A 22,014-nucleotide genomic window follows, 5' to 3' on the forward strand; every position below is an offset into this window, starting at 1 on the left:
CTCTTCTCTTGGTTTTTATGACACGTTACTGGTTTTTACAGTACTCCTCAGTTAATCCTTCTCTATTTCCTTATGGGCGCCTCCTTCTATGTTATCTTTACGGGCTCTTTTTCATCCTTTACTTTCTCACTACAGATTTCTTCTAGGCCCTGACCATTAGCTCAGTTGGTTAGAGTATCATCCTGAAACACCAGGGTTGTGGATTTGATCCCCCTACAGGGCACATACAGGAAGCAACCAATAAACGCACAAGTAAGTAAAATAACAAATGAATGCTTCCCTTTTCTCTCCCTCCTCATCTCTCAAAAAGAATAAATAGCCCTGGCCGGTTGGCTCAGCGGTAAAGCGTCGAGGTAGAGGACCAAGGTTCAATTCCGGCCAGGGCACACAGGAGAAGCGCCCATTTGCTTCTCCACCCCTCCGCCACGCTTTCCTCTGTGTCTCTCTTCCCCTCCCGCAGCCAAGGCTCCATTGGAGCAAAGATGGCCTGGGCGCTGGGGATGGCTCTGTGGCCTCTGCCCCAGGCGCTAGACTGGCTCTGGTTGCAACATGGCCACGCCCCGGAGGGGCAGAGCATCGCCCTCTGGTGGGCAGAGCTTCGCCCCTGGTGGGCGTGCCGGGTGGATCCCGGTCGGGCGCATGCGGGAGTCTGTCTGACTGTCTCTCCCTGTTTCCAGCTTCAGAAAAATGAAAAAAAAAAAAAAGAATAAATATATTTCTTCTATATCTTTGTCTTAAAAAATTCTGAAATTTATATCTCCAGCTCATATCTTTCTTTTGAACTCTAAAATTGAATATCCAAACTTTATTCGTATCCTCACTTTGATGTCTCACAAATGTATTAAACATGTCAAAGCTAAATTGATGATGTTATTCTTCAAATCTGCTGCATCTTCAGTGTTTTCCACCTTAACAAATGACATTACAATCTACTGAGTTGCTAATATTAGAAATCTGGGGAGTCATTTTTGATTCCTATCTTTTCTTAACACCTATTCAATCCATATGTTTGCTTCTACATACAAAAGGTATTTTTAAAATAAAATATAAATTCATACAGCATTATTACAGATGATAAACAGAAAAAATGAACAGATTTTAAGACTGAGGTTGAATTATTTCACTTTCTTAAAACACTAGCCCAATATAATTATTATTTGTACCTCAAAAAATATGGTAAACTGTGGAGCATCATTAAAAAGGGAAATAGGCATAAGCATTTCACAAAGAATACTTTGATAAAATGTTAAGAAGTAGCATGTTTTGTTTTGTTTTTTGCCTGACCAGGCGATGGTGCAGTAGATAGAGCGTCGGCCTGGGATGCTGCAGATCCAGGTTTGAAATCCTAACGTCACCAGCTTGAGCACGGGCTCATCCAGCTTGAGTGTGGGATCATAGACATAAGCCCACAGTCGCTGGCTTCAGCCCAAAGGTCTCTCGCTTGAAGCCCAAGGTCACTGGCTTGAACAACGTGTCACTGGCTTGGCTGGAGCCCCCCAGTCAAGGCACATAAGAGAAAACAATCAATGAACAACTATAGGTGCTGCAACTATGAACTGATGCTTCTCATCTCTCTCCCTTTCTGTCTGTCTGTCTGTCCCTGTCTGTTTCTCTCTTAAAAAAAAAGGCATTTTTTTTAAGGGAAAAAGACTGTTATTTTAGAGAAAATTTAAGAACTCAGAGGTATAGCACAAGATAGCAAAATGATATGTGATAGCATTAAGTGATAAAAGTAGGGTACAGAGTGTGTTGTGTTCTATGCTATCATTTCTGAAAAATATGTTTGCCTCTGAAAACACTCTATATAGATATCTGGGCTAATGTACAAATAATGGCTCCCTCAGGGAGGAAGACCCAGGAGAATGGGGATTAGAAGCATAAACTTTTACTCTATGCTATTTTGTACTGTTGTACTGTTTCTATTTTTTTAAAATATGTGCATCTATTATCTAAAAAATATTGTAATGCTATAAAATATGGAGCAAATATTAAAGATTGCATGAAGGTCCATTTTTTCAGGGCAAAACCTTTTAGGAAAGAATTCTTAAAATATTTAAATTATGTTGGCCCCATTGAAGATATGGTATGACAATTTTAGAGAAATTTAATTGAGGGTCAAAACATTTTTTCTTTTCTTTTTTTTAATTCAGTGAGAGGAGGGGAGGCAGAGACAGACTCCCGCATGCACCCTGACCAGGATCCACTCTTGTGTGCTCTGACCGGAAATTGAACCTGAGACATCCACACACCAGGTTGACGCTCCACCACTGAGCCAACTGGCCAGGGCAAAACATTTTTTCTGAAACTGTCAAAAACCATACTTCATTTTATAGTCAGACGACATTAACAGCAGAGCAATAGCAATAACTGTATCTTTTTTAACACAAATTCACAAATTCTAATATATCCTATATATTACTGCCACATAAATCTTTCCAAAACATTGTTTTAATTCACTATCCTGTTTCAAGCTCCCTCAATAACTCAATATTTGAAACAAAGATTCTTCCATTCTGTTTAATTTACTAATCTACATTCCCAATATTACCTTTTAGTATTTTCATATACAGTGTCAAACATTAATCAGACATGTTATTCCCCAAAATAAGTCTTGCTTTTCTTTTTTTATCTTTTTGTATTTTTCTGAAGCTGGAAATGGGGAGAGACAGTCAGACAGACTCCCGCATGCGCCCGACCGGGATCCACCCGGCACACCCACCAGGGGCGATGCTCTGCCCACCAGGAGGCGATGCTCTGCCCCTCCGGGGCGTCGCTCTGCCGCGACCAGAGCCACTCTAGCGCCTGGGGCAGAGGCCAAGGAGCCATCCCCAGCGCCCGGGCCATCTTTGCTCCAATGGAGCCTTGGCTGCGGGAGGGGAAGAGAGAGACAGAGAGGAAGGAGGGAGGGGGTGGAGAAGCAGATGGGCGCTTCTCCTATGTGCCCTGGCCGGGAATCGAACCTGGGTCCCCCGTACGCCAGGCCAACGCTCTACTGCTGAGCCAACCGGCCAGGGCCAGTCTTGCTTTTCTTGCACTTGGACCTTTGATTAAGTTTTGTATTACTACTTCACTTTTTCCACCAATTGTCATTTTACTCATATTCCAAGTTTCATCTCTAAGAGTGGTTTCTTCAACCCAAATCTCCTTGATTATCCTGACAGTATTCCACCCTTTCTCTGAACACCTATAGCTCACTGGCTCTTACTACTATCTTAATGAAACAATAATTATTTTTGTTTGGTCTTATCTTCCCTATTTCATAGGTTTTGAGCTCATATAGGGCAGACTATGATGTTGACCTTAGAATTATATCTTGCAATTATACAATTTGAGAAAACTTAAATGTGCTAATATTAATTTTTTATAATTTATTTAGAAATTAAATTTAATGGGTGACATTGATGAATAAGAGTACACATATTTCGGGTAAAGATTTCTATAGCATTTGGACTGCTGATTGTGTTGTGTGTCCATCACCCAATGTCAAATCATTTTCTGTCATCATTTATTTGTCCTTTACTCCTCTTCCCTGGTAACCACTTAACTTTTATCTATGTCCATGGAGTCTCAATTTTATATACACCTATGTGTTAAATCATACAGTTCTTAGCTTTTTCTGATTTACTTATTTCATTTCATATAATGTTCTCAAGGTCCATCCACGATGTCATAAATGGCAATATATCATCTTTCTTATGTTTGATTAGTATCTCATTGTATATATATGTACCATATCTTCTTTAATGTTATATTTACTCAACTAGAGTATAAATAACTGATAATATAGTTTTTCTTTGTGCAAAGGACAAAGAAAAAAGAAGAGGCAAAGATTAGAACATGGGAACTTTCATTTTTACAATTTTTCCAAAGTTTATTCTACTGATCTATAGTAATGGACATATAAATCTGAATAGTATATTCTATTAAGCTGTGTGTTATTAAATGAGCACAATTTAGAAATAGCTGTTGGTGAAAACTTAGAATCCTGATGTTGTAAATAGAGAATATCTTTACATATTTTCTTATAAGTTTCCTTATAAATTTTCTCTTTGAAAATTATATAACCTTTCCTATTTCTTCTTTTGCTTTAGTTGCCAAGAAACTCTCATGTAAATTTAGTCATTAAGTGCAATAACCACACTAACATAGTTTTGAGGCATAATCTTCCTGCTTCTTACCTGCTTTTACTTAACCCATTTTGGAAGAACACAAATTGGAAGGATGTCAATTATCATCATCATCATCACTGTTATGTTAAACTCTATTTTGAAGATATTAAATTTATCAGCAGTTTTTCAACTCAATTAATGGCATCACATTCCAAATAAACCCAGTCTGCATTTGGCCAAATACACTGCTCACAAAAATTAGGGGATACTTCAAAATAAATATGAAGTAATAAAAAAAGAAGCATTTGATTTTTTTATTAGACAAGAACATCAGAAAAGCAAACAAGTCAAAGAAAGTTGTTCAATTATGCAAATGAGATGCGAAACCAACTTTTATTTCATTGGTGAAAATGCAGTATACAAAAGGCTAAAAGTACTGGAGCATCTGCATATTTCCTGATCCCTTAATTTTTGTGAGCAGTGTATCTATTAGTAAACCAAGGTAAGAAGTACTGCAATGTTTTACATTGCTTTAAAAAAATATTCAACAGATTCATTCATTCATTCATTTACCTGTCAAGCAAATTATTTACTGATGGTACAATATATGCACGATCATGTTCTGGTCACTGGAAATAAACTGGTTTATAAAACAAAGTCTTTGGCCTCACACAGCTAAACATTCAAATGAAGGCAACAAATTAATAAACATTTATTCAACAGAATAGGTAGTGACAAAGGATATGAACAAAAAGACCAGAGCATGAAATGACAGAGTGACATGGTAGTCACGAAAAGCCTAAGCTATCCAAGTGGAAATGTTGCACAAACAGCTGTATATCTGTGTCAGAGGTCAGGGATAGTTTCAGGATACATATAAATTTGAGAAACATTAACATATAAATGTTATTTTAAGCCACTACTCTAGATGAAATCATCTAAGGGGAAGCTACATATAGAAAATATGTTGAAGGGCTGGCCCTGGCTGGTTGGCTCAGTGGTAGAGCACTGGCCTGGTGTGTGGATATCTCGGGTTCAATTCCTGGTCAGGGCACACAGGAGAAGCAACCATCTGCTTCTCCACCCCTCCTTTTTCCCCTTCTCTCTATCTCTCTCTCTCTCCACCAACCCCTCCTGCAGCCATGGCTCGATTGGTTTGAGCTCATCAGCCCTGAGTACTGAGGATGGTTCCATGGAGCTTCTGCCTCAGGTGCTAAAAATAGCTTGTTTGCGAGTGGCCCCAGATGGGCAGAGCATCAGACGCAGACGGGTTGCTGGTGGATCCTGGTCGGGTGCATGTGGGAGTCTATTTCCCCTACCCTCACTTGGAAAAGAATAAAGTTAAAAGAAAAAAAAGAAGAAAATATGTCAACAGGACAAATACACGCTGCTTTGATTAAATAACATCTGCAAAACCAAGTAAATATATATCTATGATGTGATTTAGATGCTTATTGACTTACAGTCTCCAAAAGCACAGTAAAGAAAGGGAAGCAAACAGTGAGAGCAGCAGGCATGATATTCTGACACAGTATATACCCAATCTAACTGTTAAAATACATTATAGCTCAGAATTATTAAGTGTCTGTCAATTTCCATGACAATTTAAACTTTATTCCCTAAACTTATAAAATGAGAATTTATTATATTTACATTCAACTAGCTCTCTTTCAGGTGGAAGGAACCATCTCTGCATAACTGAGCCTCTTCCTAGTTTTTCTGAGAAGTAGTAGCTATAAGGACATAACACTCCTACAAATTTATTTCTTACTTGGCATGTTATTCCAATAATCCTGTTTTTCTATACTTAGATTTTAATACCAAGTCAGAATACAGTTAAAACTTTCCTCTAGGGCAGTGGTCCCCAACCCCCAGGCCACGGACCAGTACTGGTCCATGGGCCATTTGGTACCGGTCCGCAGAGAAAGAATAAATAACTTACATTATTTCCGTTTTATTTATATTTAAGTCTGAATGATGTTTTATTTTTAAAAAACGACCAGATTCCCTCTGTTACATCCGTCTAAGACTCACTCTTGATGCTTGTCTCGGTCACGTGATACATTTATCCGTCCCACCCTAAAGGCCAGTCAGTGAAAATATTTTCTGACATTAAACCGGTCTGTGGCCCAAAAAAGGTTGGGGACCATTGCTCTAGGGTACAAGATCACATAAAAATCAACTTCACTAGAGAAAGTGGTAAAAAGTAGAAAAGCACTAAACAATTTTTTAAGCAGTATTCAAAATGTGCATGCTAGAAGTACATCGTCCACTACCTATAAATATATCCTGTTTAAATGTATTTCTTTCTTTTCTTTTAATTTTTAGAATTAGAGAAAGGAAAGGAGGGAGGGAAAGAGAAACACTGATTTCGTGTTCCACTTATTTATGCATTCACTGGTTGATTCTTTTTTGTACCCGGATCAGGAATCAAACCTGCAACCTTGGCATACTGGGATAACACTCTAACAACTGAACTACATGGCCAGGGCCTGAATGGTATTTCTTTTAAATATTGCCAAACTCTACAAAGATAATTATAATAATGTTTCATATATAATTTGGTTTATACATATAAAATACTTGTTTTTGGATGTTTCCTAGTTGTGTCAAAAGAAAAACATATTGAAACAATGGTAATCATACTATGAGTCACCTGAAATATAACAGTGTGGCGGCCCTGGCTGGTTGGCTCAGCGGTAGAGCGTCGGCCTGGCGTGCGGGGGACCCAGGTTCGATTCCCGGCCAGGGCACATAGGAGAAGCACCCATTTGCTTCTCCACTCCCCCCCTTCCTCTCTGTCTCTCTCTTCCCCTCCCGCAGCCAAGGCTCCATTGGAGCAAAAGATGGCCCGGACGCTGGGGATGGCTCCTTGACCTCTGCCCCAGGCGCTAGAGTGGCTCTGGTCTCGGCAGAGCGACGCCCCAGAGGGGCAGAGCATCGCCCCCTGGTGGGCAGAGCATCGCCCCTGGTGGACATGCCAGGTGGATCCCGGTCTGGCACATGCGGGAGTCTGTCTGACTGTCTCTCCCCGTTTCCAGCTTCAGAAAAATACCAAAAAAAAAATAAAAAAAAAAAATATATATATATATATATATATATAAAAAACTGTGGCTTAATTCAGTTTAATTTTAATATAAGCAACAACAAAAAAGTTGCTGCTTTCTTATGAAAATTATTTTCACAACAATAAATGGTACTTGGGAGCGGACATATTTAGCAAGTTATGAATGACATGGGGGGAAAAAAGAATATAGAAAACATTTCATACCTGCTTTATGGCGGTTACTGTTATCACAAAGAATAATGGAAGTCCACTGGTAATTGGACTGGTAGGTGTGTCAATCATAAGCTAGATTAAAAAAAAAAGAATGCAGAGTTTTATATTTTTATATTGTACACATCACACTAAACATCTTAAATCTCAGATGTACTGGGAATTCTGAGAACACTATACAAAATGTGTACCATAGTCCAGAGTAAAAAATAATAAGAGGGACATACTGTGCAGTGAGTATAGTTAAGTTCAGTTTTACAAGTTCACTTTGCTGGCTATTATTTATATGGGGTTAGCAGAATACCTAAATCTGCTGTGTACCCACAAATACTGTTAGCGAGAACTCAGTCATGACTCTGCCTTAACAGACAGTACTTCACTTCTTCCTCACTATTTGCCTAGGAGTAGAGCTACAGGGCCTCAAACTCATTTCACATTTCTTTGTCCATCCTGATAAATGCTGAAAAGTCTAGCTGTAATATTTACTCTGGGATTCAGAATAAACTCATCACTTAGGAAGACAGAAGAACAAGAAATGAGACCAGGGAAACCATTTCTCTTCCATAATAGATTTTGTTAAATCTAGAGGAGCCAGGGGGTTACAGCTTGGGAAATGATGTTGTAATTATGATACGACCACAGTTTCAATAAACTGCTGGAAAAGAAATTTTTGTAGCAATTACATGTGGGTAGTTAAAACATGGATCTAAAGATTTATTAATGTTCCTTTAAACCACAGAGGCCAATTAAATTTGTTATAATCTACAGACAAGCTGAATTCCTGATCATAGCTGGTAATTTCAATAATAAATGTTATATGGACATGGTTAGTATAAATTTCTCACTTTCCTGAAAAAATCAAGCTGCTATTCTATTGATAAAATATCAGAAGTTTCTTTACTGTTCATGAAGAAAAACAATTATTTTTTATTTTAATTTTTTGTATTTTTCCAAAATGAGAAGCAGGAGGATGCAGATAGACTCCCACATGCGCCCAACCGGTATCCACCTGGCATGCCCACCAGGGGGAGATGCTCTGCCCATCTGGGGCGTTGCTCTGTTGCCACCAGAGCCATTCTAGCACCTGAGGCAGAGGCCATGGAGCCATCCTCAGCGCCTGGGCAAACTTTACTCCAATGGAGCCTTTGCTGTGGGAGAGGAAGAGAGAAGTAGAGAGAAAGGAGAGGAGTAAGGGTGAAGAAGCAGATGGGTGCTTCTCCTGTGCGCCCTGGCCGGGAATTGAACCCGGGAATTCAAACAGAAGGCTGACTCTCTACCGCTAAGCCAACCGGCCAGGGCCTAACAATTATTTTTTAAAAAGTAATTGTTTTCTCAAGCTTTAAAGTAATAACTTGACTAGTGTTTTTTTTCTTTTAAAACCCGAGGTTCCAGTGAGAGAAAAGTTCAGGCTTCATATGAAAATTCAATGCCACATTAAAAGAGAATGCTAAAGTATTATCAGAAAAGAAATAATCGTTTAAAAGAAAATGATAACTATTTTTGTATTTTCACTCATACTCAAGTTTTATAAGCTTTCTCTTTATATTTTGATATTAGGGAAAAAGTACAATATGAAAAAAAGAAACTGTTAACCAGTTTATAACAAATATAGATTCAAGTTAAGAAAATGGTCTACTGGAAAAAAATTTATTCTCATGGGATTCTTAAAAATTAGAAAAATAATTTAAATAAAAGTAAAATTGACATTAAAAATATTTACTTTGTACCAACATGGTTCTATAGTCAGAGATGTGCCAATAAACATTTGCTTTATATTAAAAACCAAAATATTTATATTCTGGAAGAACATATGAAAGATGTTACTTTTTTTACTTTGATTATGGTTATAAGCACCACAGCACATCAATAATGAAACAAAATTGAATTAATCTTAAAATTCACTGGCTAGTTTCTAGAAATCTAGACGTGGCTAAATCACTGTATTCACTGAATACAATGGGAAAGCTCTGCAGAAAATAAATGGTCCCAAAAATCAAATGATTTAGAACACAATGAAACTTTTCCCTGAAGACATATTTTTAGAAATCTTATCTATAAATTTAACCATCTATTGAGTGATAAAACTTACCTGAACCAAAAATATAATAAGAAAATAAAAGTTTGCCACTCTTCTGAATTGTTCAAATAAGTTTTTTGGAACAAAATTCCATACAGTATACTAAAAAAAAAAAAGAGAAATAATTAATATTTAAAAATAATACATACTATATGCATACAATTAGTAAAATCAGATTTACTAAGCTCTTAGACAAATTCATGTAATTTTATTTATTTTTTGAGAGAGAGGTTGGGAGAGACAGGAAATGGAACTGGCAACCTTCCTGCTCCAGAACGATGCTCCAACCGAGTTATCTAGCCAGGGCTTACATTTTTTTTTTTTTTTTTTTTAGAGAGACAGACAGAGGAAGGGAGAAAGAGAGAGGGCAGGGGGAAGGGAAGCATTCATTTGTTATTCCACTCAGTCATGCATTCTGTGGTTGGCTTCCGTGTGTGCCCTGACCGCAACCTTACTGTTTTGGGATGGTGCTCTTAACTGAGCTAACCAGCGAGGGCTAACTCTTTTTTACCCCCTTAATACTGAAATTTGTTGGATTGTTTTCTTTGTAAAATTTGTAAAAAATGTGGAACACTTCACAAATGTCCGTGTCATCCTTGCTCAGAGGCCATGCTAATCTTCTCTGTATTATTCCAACTTCAGTATTTCTACCACTAAAGCAAGCACTCATGTAACTCCTGATGTTACATAAACTATCTGATGGCATATCTAAACATTTTAAAAATATTTTAAAATTACTATTATTGGGGTGATATTGGTTAATAAGATAATTTGGTTTAAAATGCACATTTCTATGATACATGATCTGTATACTGCATTGCATGCTCACCACTAAATGTCAAATCACATTTTACTTTAATCATTTGTTTTGGACTTTAGTTATTACTTTCTGGTTATTACACCCAACCTAAAGATAAATAAGAATTGTTAAGAATGTTTACACTAAATACAATCTGTCTTATATTTTAGTTAGCTCAGTGTCAGAAATAGAGGAAATGGTATAATTATTCAATTATTTGCTGTTAAGTAAGAAATGTGGAAAAATAACCCAGAATATAAAACAGATTTAAAAATAAGTTAAAAATAAGCTAAATACCCACCATGAAAATCTCATAAAGGACATAAAATTATCACAGTGTCAATTTTAAAGTAGACCAGTAAAATATAATGGTTAAGAATATAGATGATAGGGGGTTAAACTGCTCTGGCCTACATCTTAATTCTAGGTCACTAAATGAACCTGGACTTAATCTTTCTGAGCCTCACTTTGTACTTCTCTAAAAAGAGGACATTAATCATCATATTGTATTTTGTAATTATACTGTTATAAAGATTAAATGAGTTTATACACTTATAAAGCACTCAGGACAGAACCTGGCTAATTCATTGCTATGTATCTGCTATATTATTGATATTAATCAACTCATAGGTCTATAACACTTTATCATAAGGGCAAAGGTACAACCAAATTTCATTTGTGTCACTCACTACCCACAATACAACTCCGTATATGAAACAGGAAAATACTTTATAGCACTGTTATTTTACCTAGGTAAATTCTGCCAGTAGAATATAAGATCCCTGAGGATAGGAACATTGTTTTATTTATTGTACTATCCAGCACATACACTACTGCTTGGCACATGATTGGACATCAAAACTTTAGTAGAACAGATGAATAAACAAATAAATAAATAAATGTGACAAATGTTTTGTTTTCTGTTTTTTCAGATAACTATCCTGATGTCAGGCAATGAAGCCTTAATGATTACTGACAACACAAGGTATTTCAAGAGACATTTTACCTCATTTTCTCTGGTGCAATGTAAGATGGTTTTAGTTTCTAAACTTTCATATGTCAAAAATTCACTTTTTTTTTGAGTGAGAGAAGCAGAGAGACAGACTGGAAGGAGGGGGAGAGAGAAAGAAGAGATGAGAAGCATCAATTCATAGTTGTGTCACTTTAGTTGTTCACTGATTACTTCTCATACATGCCTTAATCAGGGCTCAAGTCAAGCTAGTGATCCCCTTGCTCAAGCCAGTGACCCTGCAGTCAAGCTAGTAAGCTTGAGCTCAAGCCAGATGAGCCTACGCTCAAGTCAGCAACCTCAGGGTTTGAAACCTGGGACTTCAGTGTCCCAGGCTGCCACCACCAGTCAGGCAAAATAATTTATTTTCTTTTATTTTTCATTTTTTTAAGTGAGAGGTAGGGAGGTAGAGACATACTCTCACATGCATCTGGACTGGGATCCCATCCTGCAAGCCCCCTACCAGACAATGCTCTGCCCATCTAGGCTGCAGCTCTGTTGCTCAGCAATTTGAGATATGTTAGCACCTGAAGTGAGGCCATGGAGCCATCCTCAGCTCCTGGGGCCAACTTTGCTTAAACCATTCAAGCCATGGCTGTGGGAGAGGAAGAGAAAGAGAGAGATAGAAGGGGGAGGAATGGAGGAACAGATGGTCGCTTCTTCTGTGTTCCCTGACTGGGAATCAAACACTGGACTTCCACATAATGGCCAAAGCTCTACCACTGAGCCAACCATCCAGGGCCAAAATTCACTTCTTAATCAACTGGTTTGAGACCTAAAACTTCCTTTTCTATATGAACAACTTTGATAAATATGGAAGGGTCCATAAAAGCCTATTTGACTCAAAGGTATATAAAGGAGTTGTATAATATCTAACAACCTTTCTTTCTTAGGTGAAATTATATTTTTCAGTTCTAATCTAGGATACCTGAAACATATATTCCTGTGGTAAACTCAGTGGCTTCAGATTCTGGAATTGGGAATTATGTTCAGGGCTCTAGAGAGAAGAGAGATACTTCTTGGAACCAAACGTTGTTACTGTTCAATAACTGTATATAAGATGGTAACTCTGGTTCAAATCATCTCCAGCTAATCTTAACTAGAGTAGAAATATAGTTGTCCTTACAGGGGTCAGAGTATTCCATGTAATTTTCTTAGTCATCAAATCATATGCATAAACAATATAAGAATTAGGTTGGCAATGTCCTAAGCTTACATCAATCTATTTAAATCATAACAGTGACAATATAGTTTGTCTTCCAGAATCTTGAAAAGAGCAACTACATAAATTGGCAATAAGATAATTGGGTTCAGGACATTTTATTTGGCTAGAGCCCAATAATGCAATGGAAAAACTCAGAATAAAGAAAAATATCTGATGTAAACTAGCTTACAAATTGCTAGGAACTGTTATTTCCAGGTTTTATAAAATATAAACACATTAATAAATTGAATGATTCTAAATTCTGTGCTTGTTTTATACAGAAGATGGAGGCTGGTAAAATAATATTAAACAGCCTGACCAGGCAGTGGAACAGTGGATAGAGCGTCGGACTGGGATGCGGAAGACGCAGGTTTGAGACCCCGAGGTCGCCAGCTTGAGCGCGAACTCATCTGGTTTCAGCAAAAAGTTCACCAGCTTGAGCCCAAGATCGCTGGCTTGAGCAAGGGGTTGCTCGGTCTGCTGAAGGCCCACGGTCAATGCACATATGAAAAGGCAATCAATGAACAATTAAGGTGTTGCAATGTGCAATGAAAAACTAATGATTGATGCTTCTCATCTCTCCGTTTCTGTCTGTCCCTGTCTATCCCTCTCTCTGACTCTCTTTGTCTCTGTAAAAAAAAAAAAAGAAAAAAAAACATACCAAAATAATATTAAACACTATGAAAAGATTCTAAGAAAAAAAATGATTCATTAGGCTTTAAAATGTTTAAATTATTATATAATAATAGTCAAGAAAAATGAATAAGAAGTATAACTTCTTTGCAGTTATGTATCTGACTATATAATTGACCTTTTTATCTTGTAAGGTCTGACAGTAACAAAACCAAAACACAACAAAAAATTAAATATATTACAAAGAAGTTTAAACTTAAAATAAGATGGTTACCACAGTAAACTTAATTAAACAAGATGTATTGTGCATCTACAATGCACAAGATACTTGCACAATAAGAGAACAATGATAAGTTCAATATTAAACAGAATATTTAAGAACAAAATATCAACAGCTGCATTCAAAGATAAAGTAAATGAAGAAATATACACAGAATTGAAAGGGAAAGTAGTCAGTGAGAACGAAAAGTTTAATAACAGAGACTCATATTTGACAAGGGCTTTAAGAGAGGAATATTCACAGGCTGAAACAGAGGGAGAACATTTCAGGAAGGAAGGACAGTACGAACAAAGGCACATATAAGAAAGCAATCAATGAACAACACAGGTGTCACAGCAAAAAACTAATGCTTGATGCTTCTCATCTCTCTCTGTTCCTGTCTATCTGTCCCTATCTCTGACTCTCTATCTCTGTTAAAACAAACAAACAAACAAACAAACAAACAAAAAACAGTGGTGGCCCTGGGTGGGTAATTGGTTGATTAGAGCACTATCACAATGCTCAGAGTTTGCCGGTTTGATACCTGGCCAGGGCACATATAGAAACAGATTGATGTTCCTTTCTTTCTCTAAAATCAATCAATAAAAAAAATTTTTTAAGGCCCTGAATGGTTGGCTCAGTGGTAGAGCATTGGCCCGGAGTGTGGATGGCCCAGGTTTGATTCACAGTCAGGGCACACAGGAGAAGCGCCTACTTTTCTATCCTTCTCCCTCCACTTTCTCTCTCTCTCTTTTCCCCTCCCACAGCCAAGGCTCAATTGGTTCAAGCACATCGGCCCCAGGCACTGAGGATGGCTCCTGGGGCCTTTGCCTCAGAGGCTAAAAATAGCTCCATTGTGAGCATGGCCTCAGCTGGGCAGAACATCTGCCCCAGATGGAGGTTGCTGGTGGATCTCAGTTGGGGCACATGAGGGAGTCTATCTCCCCTCTTCTCACTTGGAAAAGAAATAATAAATAAAAAATTAAAAAAAATATATTTTTAAATTGTGGTTATCAACACGATATAACAAAGGCACAATGGTAGGGAAGTTCAACATGAGTTTATGGAATAGCAGGTAATCTGGCTGGGAGGTAATTTAAGAAAGCAGTAGTGGAGTAATAAGGAAAATAAGGAAGTAATAAAGGAGTAATGAGGAAGTAAGGAGGGAGATAATTCTCATGTATACTAAAAAAAAGCTGTATTTATTTCAATAACTATATTTTTGAAACTGTGGTCAAAAACATTAAAACTAATACTACTGCATATGAAAGTCATATAAAGATATTTAATCCCAAAAGTTTTCCAGTACATGCAACTTTCAGTATTGTCAGAGAGTTCAGTGGTCCATTGAACTCCTAGCATATAAGAATTACAAAAACTAAATTTAAAAAATTATTTAGGCCCTGGCCGGTTGGCTCAGTGGTAGAGCGTCGGCCTGGCATGCAGATGTCCCGGGTTCGATTCCCGGCCAGGGAACACAGGAGAAGCGCCCATCTGCTTCACCCCTCCCCCTCTCCTTACTCTCTGTCTCTCTCTTCCCCTCCCTCAGCGGAGGCTCCATTGGAGCAAAGATGGCCCAGGCGGTGGGGATGGCTCCTTGGCCTCTGCCCCAGGTGCTAGAGTGGCTCTGGTCGCAACAGAGCGACACCCTGGAGGGCGTGCCGGGTGGATCCCGGTCGGGCGCATGCGGGAGTCTGTCTGACTATCTCTCCCAGTTTCCAGCTTCGGAAAAAAAAAAAAAAAATTATTTAGAATTCTGGAAAATGTCCAAAATATAGATAGAAAGTGGAAGAAAGTTTGTTTTTTTTTAAATTTAAACTGCAAATGGAAGCAGTATGAATTATGAGCTATGACTTCTTAGTCTGGAGACATTATCCAAACTCTCTATGGAAGAAAAGCAAGGGAAAAACCACACCCTTCTCAACAACATATGACAGAGATTAGAGTTCAGGGCTGAAAAAGTAGCTGAAAATGTGAAGGGAAAATAATAGCAGTAAAAGAACCACAAAAGAAAAATGACCCAAATTCAGAACATATAATATTCAAACCCAGGTTGACAGCTAAACTGTGTACTAAAAAGGAATGAACTACTGACAATGATACCTGCAACAACAATGAGTCTCAAGAATATTATGTTAGTGAAGTCAGACACAAAAGACTCATGCTGTATGACTGTATTTATATAAAATTCCAGAAAAGACAAAACTAGCTACAGAAAGTAGATCAGTGGTTGCTGGTACTAGAGGTAAGGAGGAAGGGGACTGAATGATTGTGTATCTTTAAGAGTGGTGAATATATAATATTATATATTTTGATTATGGTCTTAGTCACATGATGTAGATATTGTCAAAATCCATCAAAGTGTACTTAAAACCAGTGAACTTATTGTACCTAAATTGTGTATATCCAAAGATTTAAAAAAAACCTTAAAATTTTCCAGGACTTTTACTTCTTGCCTAATTTACTAAGAATTGTGTCATTAATCTAGAGCTCCTCTATTACCCCTGATCCTAATTATTTCCTTTCTGCTCTCCACTTTAGAACCCTTGATAGGATGTCACTAATGGGTGTGTTAGCTATGTAAATAATGTGAAGACTGAAAGAAAAAGGGTAGAGGCCCTGGCTGGGTAGTTCAGTTGGATAGAATGTCCTCCCCGATACACCAAGGTTGCGAGTTCAATACCCAGTGAGAACACATGGAAGAACCAACCAATGCGTACATAAATAAGTATAACAACAAATCGATGTATCTCTCTCTCAAACCCATGAACAAATTTAAAAAAAATTTTAAGGGTAGAACAAAGGAATCACTGGCTTAAGACAATATTGTTAGGAAAGATGAGATCAGGATTAAAGAGAAAATTATTAGTCACCCTTGAAGGGAGGGAAGGAGCAATACAAAATGCTTCTTAGGGTGGTCTATTAAACAATAGTTGTGATCTAAGAAGAACTTTACCCTTAGTCTCTTTGACTCACATCCTTTATACCTGCACTGTCCAATAAGGTAAACCCATTGCATGTAGCTATTGATATTTAATTGAAAATAAATTAAAATTTAAGTTCTTCAAGTGTATTAGCTGCATTTCAGGCCTGAATGACCTATATATCTAATGGCTATCATATTAGTGTAGAAAACATTTCTATCATGAGAGAAAAGTCCATTGGACAGCATTACTTTATAATCTTCAGTATCAAAATAAACTAAGACTCTTAAAAATGAAACTAGGAAGAATATGTAAGACTGAAACAGTATTTGGTACTATAGAATGTTTACAAAATAATAAAATTGGAGGAAGTCAGGTTTCAAAGTCAAAAAGAACTGAGATCAAACTTCAATCTCATCACTTGCTAGTGTGCAACCTCAGTAAATTATTTTCCACACTTCAATTGATGAAACTGATACAAAATGAATAACACTTTGTAAAGCTACCTCAGAGTTAAATGCAAAAATTAAATGATATGAGAAGTACCTAATATAATGCTTGGCACATAATTTTTGGTAGTTTGGCTACCTGCTATTAGCATTGGCAACTCCTTTTATTCTATAATTCACAATTTTGGTTAAGATAAATCTACCAACTATTTCCTTGAATTTTTAAGGTTATAAATGTATACTAGAATACACTTTTCAAAGCCAAGTGATACATACCTATAACTATAATAATAAGTGTTAGTTCTTACCTTAGATGAAATGATCCGGTTATCTATAAATTTCTGAGGTGTGTAAAGCCCATTCTGAGGAAACCTGTTGGCTATGTAAATAGTTCTTGTGTCACTTTGATGTGGTGGGTCAAAACCCTAGGAATAAACAAAGAAAAAATAATGGTCAACAAATTTAGTTATGATTCTTTACATCTGGTTTTATTTAACTAATCAGATTACACATATTATTATTGGTCTTGAACTACACACAGACTCTATTAGCAGAGGTAAGCCATATATTTTTTTCCTTCCACAGGTATACAGGAACATTTTATTCAGATATAACATGCTTATGTAGTATCTCTGGTAATGAGAAACACTCCATACTATCAGAAATGCTACCACAAAAATAAAAATTATACAGAAGACATACAGGAGCATTTGAGGATGAGGTTTTTCCTTCCCTTTCATTCTCTTTCTCTTAGGATGGATTCCTACTCAGCCATGTGGAAGCCATTTGTAGCTACGGCCTAGTTAGTACCTACACGTGTGATGAAAGGGGTTTATATTTTATTTCTTCAAACCTGGATCAGCTAGGTTTCAAAGAACTTTGTTCCCAGAGGATTTACAGTGTGTTGGGTCTTGGCCAGAGTCATTCCAGGCAATCATCTCTTTGTGCTAATTGCATTATCAACTGACTCCTTGAAATACAGTTGTCATAATTTTAGCCTCAAATTTAAAAAACCTTGGGTATTCAACATAATCAACAGTTAAAATGCTATAGACATGTTTACCCAAAACCTATGTACAGTGGTGCCTTGAGATACAAGCAGACCAACATATGAATTTTTTAAGATATAAGCTGCAACTCTGTTCATATTTTTGTTCGAGATCCGAGCGAAATTCTGAGATATGAGCTGTGATCCAGGAAGCTGCCGCCAGTTGGCGCATTGGCGCACGGGTCCAGTATCAGCAGCACAACACCAGCTTCCCGTTCTTTCTCACGTTACCTGCAGAATTAGGTTGAATCTCATGCGCTATACTCGTTCTTGCATCATTTTTGCATTTTTTACTAACTTTTTTTGGGTGCTATCATGGGGTCGAAGAAAGTGAGTGTAAAGGACAGTGGTGAGAAGAAGAGAATGTTGTCGATAGAAGTAAAGCAAAAAATAATAGAAAAACACGAGCGTGGTAAACGAGTGATTGAACTGGCAAGGCTGTACGACCACAATACATCTACAATTTGTACCATCCTTAAACAAAAGGATGCCATCAAAAGCGCAAATCTAGAGAAAGGAACTACAATTCTGTCCCAATTAAGGACAAATATCTATGAAGAAATGGAGAAGCTTCTGCTGGAGTGGATGAAAGAGAAAGAGCTGGCAGGAGATACAGTGACGGAGACTGTAATATGCAAACGTATTATTTACCAGCAAATTGAAGAAGAAAGAACCATTAACCTCAAAAGAGGCAGCAGAAGATACGTTTAAGGCAAGTCATGGCTGGTTTGAAAATTTCAAGAAGAGATCTGGCATCCACTTGGTGGTGAGGCATGCGAGTGCTGATGTTAAGGCAGCTGAGGAGTACATCGCATGTTTTGCTGCACTTATCGCAAAGGAAGGCTACATCAACCAACAAGTGTTCAACTATGATGAAACAGGATTGTTTTGGAAAAAAATGCCCCGGAAGACTTTCATCATTGCAGAGGAGAAGAAGTTGCCAGGTCATAAAGCCATGAAGGACCTTCTGACCCTTGCATTGTGTGCAAATGCTAGCGGTGACTGTAAAGTAAAGCCACTGCTAGTGTATCATTCTGAAAATCCCTGAGCCTTTAAGACTCACAAGATTCTTAAAGAAAAACTGCAGGTCATGTGGTGCACCAATGCTAGGGCATAGGTTACACGGCAGTTTTTTATTGAATGGGTAAATCTCATCTTTGGTCCTGTAGTGAAGAAATATCCTCAAGAAAATAAACTCCCCATGAAAGCATTACTAATCCTTGAAAATGCTCCAGCCCACCCACCTGGTCTTGAAGATGACATTCCTGATGAGTTCAAATTCGTGAAAATCCTCTACCTCACACCCAACGTGACTTCAATCTTGCAACCTATGGATCAGCAGGTCATTTCCAACTTTAAAAAGCTTTACACAAAGCACTTGTTCTGCCACTGCTTTGAGGTGACTGAGAATACAATTCTAACCCTTCAAGAGTTTTGGAAAGATCACTACAACTTCATGATATGTTTACGCATTATTGACTTGGCATGGCAAGAGGTTACAAGAACCTTGAACTCGGCATGGAAAAAGTTATGGCCTTATGTTGTTGCAGACAAGGACTTCAAAGGATTCGAACCAGAGACTGAGATCGAAGAAGCAGCATTGGAGGAGATTGTGTCCCTTGGAAAGTCGATGGGTCTGGAGGTAGATGAGGGTGACCTAAACGAGCTCGTCGAGGAACATGAGGAGGAACTCTCAACCGAGGAGCTGAAGGAGCTACAGATGATGCAACATACGGAGTTTCTGCAAGGGATTAGTAGTGAGGAGGAGGTTGAGTCGGAGGAAGTGATTTCTACAAGTGAAGTTAAAGACATGTTGGCAATGTGGGAGAAATTTTCAAGTTTCATTGAAAAGAAACACCCAGAAAACGTTTCAACTGGTCATGCTTCAGCACTTTTTAAGGACACTTGTTTGTCACATTTCCGTAACATTTTAAAAGGGAGGCAAAAGCAAACCTCTTTGGATAGATTTTTATTCAAAAGTCCTGCAAGTGAAAGTGCTGAAAGTGCAGCCAAAAAGGCAAAAACAGGTGATGATTAAATGAAAAATACGTAATGCTAAGCTTAGGTTGTTTCAAGTTAAGAAAGTACATTTTTTTACAATTAAATTTTTGTGTTTTCATTTTAAGTAAAGAAAGTGCAGTTTTAGTTTTGTTTAAAGAAAATGCAGTTTTAGTTTACATTTAGTGTTAAGAAAGTGCAGTTGTAGTTTACGTGTCTATAGTGCCTGCATCCCTTCCTCCCTCCCTCCTCCTCCGCCATTCACCTCCATTAGCTGCACTTGTCTGTCTCCAAGATAAGAATACAGTATTAAATAACACTTTTTCCTTTTATTTCATATATTTTGTTATGCACTGGTAAAGTATATGTGTGTTTCTTAATTAAAAACATGTCTTTTTTCATAATTTAGGATGGTTTGGGGATGTTTCACTGAATTAAATCTATTTCAGTTATTTTAAATTGGATAAATTTGTTTGATATACGAGTTGACTGACTTAAGAGCTCCGTTACAGAACGAATTAAACTCATAGCTCAAGGTACCACTGTACTCTTATTGATCAATGTCCCCCTGTTAAATTTGATTTTCTAAATATAATTAAAAAAATTTAAACAGCCATCTCTTAACATATACTTAGTAATGATCTCTACCGGAAAGGATTATACAGGTAAGAATACTGACACTCCATTCCTATACTATTGTACTTTGTTTCCTGGGTAGATCTTGGGACTTCCTTGACAGGTTAAAAGCAGTCACCAAATGTCAAAACCTTTTTTTGATTCCAAAAGACAGTGATTTGAAATTTCTTAGATTATTTTTCATTTTTTTCATGGTGGTCAAGGGTTATTTACTAGTACTAGTAAGTTATTAAAAGGTCAATTAAACTGGATATTCATTAACTAGAATAATCCATTTTAGGATACTAAGGACTCTAATTTAGTAATCTACTAAGTAATGTGGCTGCCATTCAACTCTTCCATTCCTGTAAAATTTCAATTAAGCACAGACACACTAATAGTGGAAATTTCCTTATTACCTAGAGTGATATTTTATTTAGTATATCATAATGATTTTCAACTGCTGTTATTCTGGTTTTTAAAAACTTATTTTGTGGGCCCTGGCCGGTTGGCTCAGCGGTAGAGCGTCGGCCTAGCGTGCGGAGGACCCGGGTTCGATTCCCGGCCAGGGCACATAGGAGAAGCGCCCATTTGCTTCTCCACCCCTCTGCCGCGCTTTCCTCTCTGTCTCTCTCTTCCCCTCCCACAGCCGAGGCTCCATTGGAGCAAAGATGGCCCGAGCGCTGGGCATGGCTCTGTGGCCTCTGCCTCAGGCGCTAGAGTGGCTCTGGTCGCAATATGGCGACGCCCAGGATGGGCAGAGCATCGCCCCCTGGGGGGCAGAGCACCGCCCCTGGTGGGCGTGCCGGGTGGATCCCGGTCGGGCGCATGCGGGAGTCTGTCTGACTGTCTCTACCTGTTTCCAGCTTCAGAAAAATGAAAAAAAAAAAAAGCTTATTTTGTGGCCTTGGATGGATAGCTCAGTTGGTTAGTGTCATCCCCATACTCCAAGGTTGCAGGTTTGATCTCTGGTCAGGGCACACACAAGAATCAGCCAATGAATGCATAAATAAGTGGAACAAAAATTGATGTTTCTCTCACCACTCACCCTTCTTCTCTCTCTAAAATAAAAATTTTAAAAATAGCTAGTAAAGGACTGGGAATTAAATGCATTTGTACGCTCAAGAACAAAATCTGTTAAATTTTGTTTGTGCTATTTATAGTGACCACATTTTGTGAATTGAATGTGCCATTATGTGTGATTTCAAAATCAGTTTCTTGATAAAATGTGGCATGTATGTTTATTTTCCTTTAAACCTTTTACAATTGTACCTTGTAATAACTTATGAGGAAAAAAAAGACATCTCAAAATCAGAGTTGGAACTCACTGCTCATCATAAAGGTACATGACATTTATTCATTCAACAAATATTTATTGAGTTTGAGCATTAACGGAAGCCATGAATGATTATATGATTTATTATACTGTATACTCAAGCAAATCATAACATGTTCCAACTCAATAAATAAATGAGCAATAGCTTAAATTATAAAGCTATAGTCTATGGCTGTATTTCTCAAAGGGGGTTTCATAGGAAGTTTGCTTCTTATAAAGTTCATAAAGTTACAAGAGGAACATGCAGGTAACTGAAGCATTAAATTGCATGAAGCAT

General features: G+C 37.6%; 1 protein-coding gene and 1 non-coding gene across 6 annotated transcripts in view; both read right to left on the reverse strand.

Annotated features, from left to right (window-relative positions):
• Window positions 1-22,014, reverse strand: part of ATP11B (ATPase phospholipid transporting 11B (putative)) — a 138,826-nt gene that overhangs the window by 91,380 nt on the left and 25,432 nt on the right. For 4 of the 5 annotated variants that reach the window (XM_066241600.1, XM_066241601.1, XM_066241604.1 and 1 more), the window contains exons 2-4: window positions 17,049-17,165; window positions 9,476-9,565; window positions 7,381-7,461 (exon numbers count right to left, since the gene is read on the reverse strand). In XM_066241600.1, coding sequence (XP_066097697.1) covers window positions 7,381-7,461; window positions 9,476-9,565; window positions 17,049-17,165 — 288 coding nt within the window. The remainder of the gene's footprint in view (window positions 1-7,380; window positions 7,462-9,475; window positions 9,566-17,048; window positions 17,166-22,014) is intronic. The other variant, XM_066241603.1, reaches the window with a different exon arrangement.
• On the reverse strand, window positions 10,023-10,125 carry LOC136312346 (U6 spliceosomal RNA). Its single transcript, XR_010726944.1, has one exon. It is a non-coding gene; the product is annotated as a U6 spliceosomal RNA (small nuclear RNA).

The sequence above is a fragment of the Saccopteryx bilineata genome, chromosome 8 (assembly GCF_036850765.1).
Source record: "Saccopteryx bilineata isolate mSacBil1 chromosome 8, mSacBil1_pri_phased_curated, whole genome shotgun sequence".
NCBI lineage: Eukaryota > Metazoa > Chordata > Mammalia > Chiroptera > Emballonuridae > Saccopteryx > Saccopteryx bilineata.